General features: G+C 43.0%; 1 protein-coding gene and 1 pseudogene across 1 annotated transcript; one reads left to right on the top strand and one right to left on the bottom strand.

Annotated features, from left to right (window-relative positions):
* Positions 1-4570: 4570 nt before the first annotated feature.
* On the top strand, positions 4571-5878 carry LOC110285845 (tektin-5-like). Its single transcript, XM_021152294.2, has one exon. It carries the CDS (start codon positions 4595-4597, stop codon positions 5693-5695), a length of 1101 nt encoding a protein of 366 aa, XP_021007953.1. The 5' UTR covers positions 4571-4594; the 3' UTR covers positions 5696-5878.
* Positions 5879-6132: 254 nt separating this feature from the next.
* LOC110286098 lies at positions 6133-6966 on the bottom strand (annotated as a pseudogene).
* Positions 6967-8977: the final 2011 nt, after the last annotated feature.

Raw genomic sequence — 8977 nt, 5'->3', positions numbered from 1 at the left:
TCTCTCTCTCTCTCTCTCTCTCTCTCTCTCTCTCTCTCTCTCTCTGTGTGTGTGTGTGTGTATGTATGTGTATGCCAAGATGTGCAAATGTGAAAGTCAAAGGTGAAAGTCAAAGGTGAAATGAGCTCTTTCCTTCCTCCGTTACAGAAGTTCAGTTCCATTGATTGAACTCAAGTTGCTAGGTTCATGCGGCAAGTGCCTTGACCCACAGAGTCATCTCACGAGCCATAAATACTTAAGAAAGAATAAAACAACTCATCATACTCCCTTATATCTGTTACAGATTGGCTTATGCTGTGATTTGCCTACTAATCAGAAGGCTACCTTTTTCTGAAAGAAGTGACTTTCCAGTTGCAGAGGATAGTATAGATAGTGTAGCAGAATTATCCCCCAATTAATTTAAATGTTAATACAACAAGAAGCCTGTGATTGGACAGGGAAAAGGGAAGCAGAGCTTAGAGTTTCAAAGACGGGAGGTGGGGGGAAAGACAGGGACAGAGAGGAGAAGGAAGGAAGACCAAGACAATCCAGATGTCGGGTGGCTTTAAATAGCCACAGGTAGCTATGAATTTCATATAAGGGACAGATAATTACAGGACAATTTGTCTTATCTAGGTGGGCAATTTATATCAATATCAATTGACTCTGAACTTATTGTGTGGACATCTTGTGAATTGAGAATGTATTGATATGTAAAGCTGCCGTCAGATTATAAGCTTCTAGAGTTTTGATTTACTGGGTTAAGGGGATTTGGGACGGCTGACCACAGTGGGTAGATGACTGAGAAGGTAGAAGCAGCTCTTAGGCAGGCAAATCAGAGCTGGGAAGACTGCTACCAGGGGCTGGTCTAGAGGCGGCGAGACTGCTGGGGCAGAAAGTAGCTGACCTTAGCGAGGGATGGTAATGAAGTTTTATAATATTCCCGAAACAGGATATTCTATAAATTCCCAGCCGCTGTGTGTGTTGTCAGTGCCAGTGTTGAGATCACAAAATGCTAGGAAGTCCAGCTCAAAACCAAGCAGCACTAGTCTGCCTCACAAATGTGAATGCAGAGCTGGACCTTTAATCCCAGCACTTGGGAGGCAGAGGCAGGCGGACTTCTGAATTCGAAGCCAGCCTGGTCTACAGAGTGAGTTCCAGGATAGCCAGGGCTACACAAAGAACCAAAAAACAAACAAACAACCCCCCCCCCCAATAAACAAAACCAAATGCAAATGCAGTTATATAAAATAGATCCCATGTGTAGGCTCAGATTCCAAATGGCTTCAAAGTTGTTAAAAAACCTTTTGGTTTTAATTTACTCTTTCCTTGGAAGCATTCCCAAAACTGGGGCAGGGGGAAGGAGATCTGAACAACTGAGTATTCCTTTTTGTTGTTTTGGTTTTGGTTTTTTGAGACTAGGTCTCTTTTATAGCTCTGGGTGAGAACTATGTATTCTTAAATATTCAGATTGCCAGGTTCTGCTTGGCCACTGAGACCACTGTTCTTTGTTTCAAGTCAGGGTTTCTCTGTGTAGCCCTGGCTTTCCTGGAACTCTGTAGACCAGGCTGGCTTTGAACTCAGAGATCTGCCTACTTCTGCCTCTTAAGTGTGGGGATTAAAAGCGTGTGCTACCGTGTCCCGGCTTGAGACCACTAGTTTTTTGTAAATTTATTATCTTTTCTGACATTGTAATTGATTGCCATCCTTCATTTTGTTGAAGGTTAAGATGAACTTCTAACTTTTGCCCTTTCATTAGAAACGTTTCTGAAAAATAAAGAAGACTTACAAGTTAATGATTCTGCTTTCTCATGAGCACTCTTAGGGGCACAAGGAAATATGAGTAAGGAGAGTTAATTGTATATTTTTCACGATAGCCAAAAATAGAGGCTTAGCCGGGTGTGGTGGCACATGCCTTTAATCCCAGCATTCAGGAGGCAGAGGCAGGCAGAGTTCTGAGTTCGAGGCCAACCTGGTCTACAAAGTGAGTTCCAGGACAGCCAGGGCTATACAGAGAAACCCTGTCTCGAAACAAACAAAAAAATCGAGGCTTAATTTCACCTTTTGCTTGTGCATGTGTGTGTATGTGTGTTTGTATGCACATGTGTATGCGTGTGGTACTCTTCAGGCATCATACCTCCAGAGCCTTCACTTTGCTTTCTGAGACAAGATCTTATTGGTCTGGAGCTTGCCAGCTCAGTGAGCCTCGCTGGCAGGGAACCACGGGGATCCTCCTGACTTTACCTTCCAGTGGTGGGGACTTTGGTAAGCACATGCCACTGCACACTGTGGCAGCTTCTTTATGGTTCTGGGGCTGAACGCCGATTCTCATGCTGTTTGGCAAACACCTTACTGACTGAACTGTCTCCCCAACCTTCAGAATACACTTCAATGAGGGGTAGATAAATGTGATGTTTATAGACCCAAATATCTCATAAGGCTAAAAATAATAAAGCATAATGTGCTGTCTATTTTTATTGAGAACACTGTTCTTAAAGTGCAGGGCTGTATCCCCTTTCTATGGATTTCCTTCTGAAATAATTGCAAGGTATTAATTATACCCCGTGGTAATTATATTGTCTGCATTTTCATTGAATATATAACCATATTTTCATTTTATATGAATGAGAGATTGATATGAAAGATTTCAGACTGACGTCACCAAGAATCCCTTTAAGCTATGAGCTATGGTAGGACAGGAAGCCCATGTAAGCATGTGGTAGTGTTTCCATTTAAGCATCTTATAGATTGGAAGGTATATATATTTTTTTGTTTTTTGTTTTTTGTTTTTCGAGACAGGGTTTCTCTGTGTAGCCTTGGTTGTCCTGGAACTCACTTTGTAGATCAGGCTGACCTGGAACTCAGAAATCTGCCTGCCTCTGCCTCCCAAGTGCTGGGATTAAAGGCCACCATGTCCAGCGAAGGTATATATTTTAAACACACAAATGTTGAGCTACAGAGATCCCTAAACTCCATCACCCAAACTCAGCCATGGTGAGGATTTTGCTACACTCGCTTCTTGAAATATTTGAAAGTAAGATCTAAGCATTATGTCATTTTACCACTATGCACCTATGATGATCAGCCTTTATTGATTCATACTGGATGTGGGCAGCCCCATCCCAGGGACCATCGAGGAGGAACCTACAGCTTCATTTGGGCAAGGCAAGCTGGCTAGCAATGGGGTTATAGCTCCAGCCTTTCTCTTTTAGCTTCCTGACTGTGGACACAGCAAAGTGGACAGTAAGGTCACTCACCTGCTGCCTCATCTTGCCCACCACTGAGAGGCCTGACTCTCATACTCTGGCAGGCACGTGCTTACACAGTTATAAAACGGTAATGCAACATCTTAATATGCATCTCTAAACAAAGTTAATGTTCGCCCCACACAGACAAAAAAAGCTTCCATACCTACCAAAATTAATCAATGGCTATTATATAGTCAATCTCCAAGCATTATAAAAATGTCCTGTAATTCTCAAACACTGAGTTGGTTTGTTAAAATCAAGGTGTAAAAATAGCTCACCTATAATATTTGGTGATTGGTATTTTTAAGATCTGTACCAGTTACTGCCAACTCTTCCTTTGTTCTAACAATGCCATTGACTTTTGGTTGTCATGTAGAAAGCTCAACGTCATATGTGTGACAGGATGCCTTTTTCGTGGTGCCATTAGTGTGTTTCTCAGCTGGCCGTGTAGCTCAGTGGTAGAGTACAAGGACTTAGGTCCTATCCCTGACACTGTAAAACAAAGCAAAACATAATGAAAACATGCTTAGCTCCCATAACTGCTTGAAGAGCAGTGAAATCTAGAGCAATATTGCAACCTAAAACACTCTCTGATGATGGGAACAATCTCTGCATTGTCTGCGTAATAGCCACTAGCTATGCGTAGCTACTGAGCACTAGGAATGTGGCGAGAGCAAGCGAGGAGCTAGACTTTATTATTTATTTATTTATTTATTTATTTTGCTTTAGCTAACTTAGTTATATGTAGCCACTATATTAGACAATGCAACACCAGTATTCTGATTGAACTTAATGTCAATTTCTTCTTCTTTTTTTTTTTTTTAGTCTTAAATGCCTCCAGATCCATCTTTTGAATAATACAAGTGCGCATGTAGTACTACCATAGTGATGTAGTTAAAGTTGTTCAGTGGGTCCATATAGATAGTAGTAGCCTGATCCTTTTGGGAGAGTTCCCCAAAGGATGCAATTTTAGTCATTTTTAAGATATGTCATGTTTACGGTTCGTTAAAAACAAGGGAAGAGTTCATTTATTTATTCATTATTAGTAAAAGAAAGGTACAATTTCTTCTTGAAATATTAAACTGTGCAAAAGCTGAAATGTTAGAGTTTTAAAGAAAGACGTTGGAAAAGGATAGACATAAGATATAGTTTTGGGTTTGTTTGTTTGTTTCTAAAGGCCGGGAGTTGTGCACAAAAATCAAACAAAATTAGTGTTCTACAAACTCATCATTGCTGAATTGGCACAAAGACCCTTCCCCGCGCTTTATGACACCAGCACTGAGTCACAGAAGCCCCGCGGCTCCTAGCTCCTGAGAAGCCTTGACCCCTTGGGCAAAATTTTGCCCGCGTGGGTCTGATGGGGAAAGATGGAATTTCTTGGAACCATTCAGACAGCGAGTTACTGTGGCTCCAAGAAAGACTGTGGCTTGCAGTGGCCGCCCCCTGCTGGGCAGGACCCTGAGGTACAGGAGTGCTACCAATCCTTTCACCTGCCCCGCTGCCGCTCTGCGTGGAGACCCAGAGTCTTCTACAAGGTCGCCACCACCCAGAAAAGCCAGGAGGATAGCGCAGGCGACCAGGGGCTGTCCACAATTCTGCCCTCGCTCCACTCCCCGCACTCCAATCGTTATACCCAACGCGAATGGGACCGCTCTAATGATCTGCTGATCAGTATTGCAGAGGCATCGCGGCTCCGCGCCAGCCGGCTGTCAGATGACTCCCTGCGGATCATGCAGGATAAGGAACAGCTGACACGCCAGATGCAAGAGGGAACCTTCCGGAACCTGGGCCAGAGGCTCTCCGACATCCGCTTCTGGAAGTCCGGGTTGTGCCATGAGCGGGACATGCTGATGGCGGAGATCAACAACTTGAAAACCCTCAAGATGCGCTTGGAGTGCGCCGCTAAGGAGGTGAACTGTCCCCTGCAGGTGACCCTGGACTATCTGTACAGTCAGGAGAAAAGGATCGGGATTAACCTGGTCCATGACAACTGGGAGAAAAACCTTCTCCAGGAAGCAGATTTACTAAAATGTTGCCAAGATCAGATGAGAAAATTAGCTAAACGAATTGATTCCCAGATGCAAGATAATCGAAATGTTCAACATGCCCTTGAGCAAGACATCGCAGACAAGAGCTCTGCACAGTCTATTGACGAGAGATGTTTAAACCTAAAAAACACATCTGAATCCATCAACTTCTTCCGTGGCATGGAGAAGTTTGACGAAACGGTCTCCGTTCCTGAAACCTGGGCCAAGTTCAGCAATAACAACATCAGACACGCTCAGACTATGCGGGCCAAGTCCGTCCAGCTGCGGGAGGAGGTAGAGCACCTATTTGAGACCTTGACAGCCCAGGTGTGGAGGCATTTCACCAACATCAACCTGGCCTACCAGTCTGCCCAACCTGGAGTTCTACAGGGGTGCGGCAAACACCAAATAAGACCCAGCAGCTGCAGAGCAGTCTTCTAGAAAGGCAGAAACCACACTAGTGAACCAGCAGTTGTAGTTCAAATCTGAAGAGACCTCCAGCCCTTTTCTTTTCTTCTTTTTTTTTTATACTCAGTCACCTTTATTAGTTATACCCCAGGTTATTTTTTTAAATAATAATATTTCACACCATTAAAGCAATAGCCCCACACTAATTAAATTGATGCATCCCAAATACATGTGTCTTGATCTTTACAGGTGATAAAGATAACATCTCAATAAAAAAAATTCCTTCGATGTCTTGCTTTGCTTTGATGTTCTCTTTAAAAGAATTATAATGAAGAGCCAATTCTTTTCACTTTTGTTTATGGGAGAAAGAGGAGGAGATAGCACATTGCTGTGTAGCCCAGGCTGCACTTGAAAACTCTATTCTCCTGTCTCAGACTCTCACCGCCAAACCTCACACTTGAAGGGCTGTTTCAAAGGTTTATTCTATCTCCTTTCACAAGTCGGCATCGAAACACCCAAGTATCCTTAAAGTCCAGGATTCCTTCAACTCCGTACTGTTTCTCCGTTATCTTGACAACTCCCTTGGTGATGTTTTCTTGACTGGTGCCCTTCCTGTTGATATACTTGCAGTCAGAACTGACAGTGGCAGGAAATCGCTTTATGGGATCCTTGAGCTCTGTTCGGACATCTGTCCGAGGTCGGAAGAAAACAGTGTCGCCCTTCTCCATCGCAGCGTACACCTGGGTGTTGTTCTGCTCATAGTCTTGGATGCCATGGTACATTTTTTAACTCCTCCCTCCCACTTGAGGCAATCATGTAGCTTCAGAGTGTGTTTGTGGGTTCCTGGGAGCACAACCAGACAACTGTTTCTGTCAATGAGCACCGTGGCTGCCCAAGCACAATTTGATCGCTGGATAGGAATGGGAAATAGTGTAGATTCTGATGCAAGGGATGCAGGCAGGGAGGTGGGGAGGGGCGGGGGCAGGGCGTCTACTAGCCAGAATCTGGAAGTTTATCAGTATCCCATGCAGAGTCATAATATTGGTTCCAGGAAGCACCCTACATTTCAGAATCTAGGGTGAGGGCACAGTATCTAAAGAGCTCCTCATCTTTTTGTAAATCCTGGATCTTCATAACCACTCTTTCGCTTGGCATAAAATCCCGTTTTGCAAGGGTTATGGCTCTCATTACAATGACCCTGTTGGTTTCACCTCCTTTCTGCAGATTCTTTCAAACTCAGCTCAAAAACGTTGAATATCACCAGATATCAGATTTTTAATGACGAGAAACCCATTTTCTTCATAAAATTTTTCTCTGCTCCAGGCCCAAAGTATACAATTACACATCACTGTTCATTATGGAAGAATCTCAGAGAAGAAACTCAAACAGGGCAGGAACCTGGAGGCAAGAGCTGATGCAGAGGCCATGGAAGAAGGGTGCTTGCTGGTTATCTATCAGGTTGTCTCATTAATTTGGTTTCCTTCCTTCCTTCCTTCCTTCCTTCCTTCCTTCCTTCCTTCCTTCCTTTCTTCCTTCCTTCCTTCCTTCCTTCCTTCCTTCCTTCCTTCCTTCCTTCCTTCCTTCCTAGCAGGCATTTCTCACAAATACTGATAATAGCTTTTATTATTATTATTATTATTATTCAGCTTTCTGCTGTTATTTATGCTTACCACAGGATAATTCACTGGCCCGGAAGACAGTGGGGCCTAACAAATCAGCCCACAGAGTCCAGACATAAAAGGATTGCAACAATGCTTCAAGGGTCTTTCAATCAATTATTATGGCCTCCAGAGAGACATCAAGTTCTACTAAGAAGCTATCAACGTGATGGAACAGAGACGGCCTCTCTCCTAACACTGTCCAATGACCCAGGTGGCCTCTCTACTCCACATACTTCACACAGGAGCTGTTTGTTAGCTCTTTGAGCACTCAACAGTGGTCCTATAACCCAGATGTGACAATTCTTTGCAGCTCTCTGATCATGGCAGCAGGCTCTCTTCTGGAACAACACATGTCTGAACATACAGGAAAGGTTGCCCACTACTTCAGGGGGTGTGACTCCTGAAACATCTGGAGACCACAGGCCACAATCCCCTGCCCTGGAAGTAGACAGGGAAGACACATTTGCATGGTGTTTGTGTGCCATGGAATCCGTAGGCAAGGCCACAGCAGTTGGAGGAGCGAGGGCTCGTGCCTTCCCCAGTTTTCAAACTTCTCTTTTCTATTCTCTTCTGATTTTTTAAAAAATTGTTTTAATTTTTTTCTCTTTTTGATTCAGTAATAGAAGTTGTGGGGGAAATAGCATTTGACAGCATCGAACAGCACTAAAGGAAAAGCGAGATTCCCTTCAACTACTCTGAGACTTTTCAAAGGTCCACCCTCCCACCACCCCAGGAATGCTCTACCCATATTTATACTCATTGTATTTTCAGTCTTTCTGAAATGGTAGTGTATTAGACATATTTTCTGTACCACATATTTATTTTCTTTTTAAAGGCTGTTTACTGTTAAAACAGCTCTGCTTCTTCTTCTTTTTTTTTAATGCTGTTTAATATCCGTCAGCTTGAATATGACTCTACCTATGAACATTTGGTTGATTCCCATTTTCCCCCTTCCCTTCTCCCTCTTGCTTTGGCCCCACTTGCCCCCCCCCCCACTTGCTTGGCTCATAAGTCTTTTGGTTTTTTATTTCTTTCTCATTACGGATGGTTGTGAACTACCATGTGGTTGTGGGATTTTAATTTTTTTTTTTTTAATGGGGGCTAGTAAGATGGCTCAGCGGTTAAGAGTACTGACTGCTCTTCCGGAAGTCCTGAGTTCAATTCCCAGCAACTACATGGTGGCTCACAACCATCTGTAATGGGATCCAATTCCCTCTTGTGTTGTGTCTGAAGATAGCTACAGTGTACTCATAGACATAAATAAATCTTTTTTTTTTTTAAATCTTAATGATTCAGCATACATCCTTGTGGTTTCTTTGGGAAAATATATCTTTGGGATAAATTCCTAGCAGCAGAAATACAGTGAGCCAAGTTAAAAGTTTTGATAAACATTACTGAATCACTTTCTAGGGAAGTTGTACATTGTAAGCAGAATAATAGTGCCCAAAGATGTCCATAGTCCAGTCATGAAGACAGAAAGTAGGTCACCTTATATAATAAGGGGGGTATTCAAATTTCAAGTGAAAATGGGGTTGTTAACTCATTTAATTAATCTTGGATCCTCTGAATAGTCCCAATGTGATCATAAAAGCCTCTAAAAATATATCTTATTTTGAAAGTATGTGTATGTGTGTGTGTGTGTGTGTGTGTGTGT

Source organism: Mus caroli, chromosome 19, assembly GCF_900094665.2.
Source record: "Mus caroli chromosome 19, CAROLI_EIJ_v1.1, whole genome shotgun sequence".
NCBI lineage: Eukaryota > Metazoa > Chordata > Mammalia > Rodentia > Muridae > Mus > Mus caroli.
Note: the sequence above shows the minus strand (reverse complement) of the source record. Positions and strands in the feature narration are given on the sequence as shown.

Excerpts from the sequence above, each read along its gene's own strand:
- LOC110285845 (XM_021152294.2), top strand. The coding sequence starts at position 4,595 with ATGGAATTTCTTGGAACCATTCAGACAGCGAGTTACTGTGGCTCCAAG.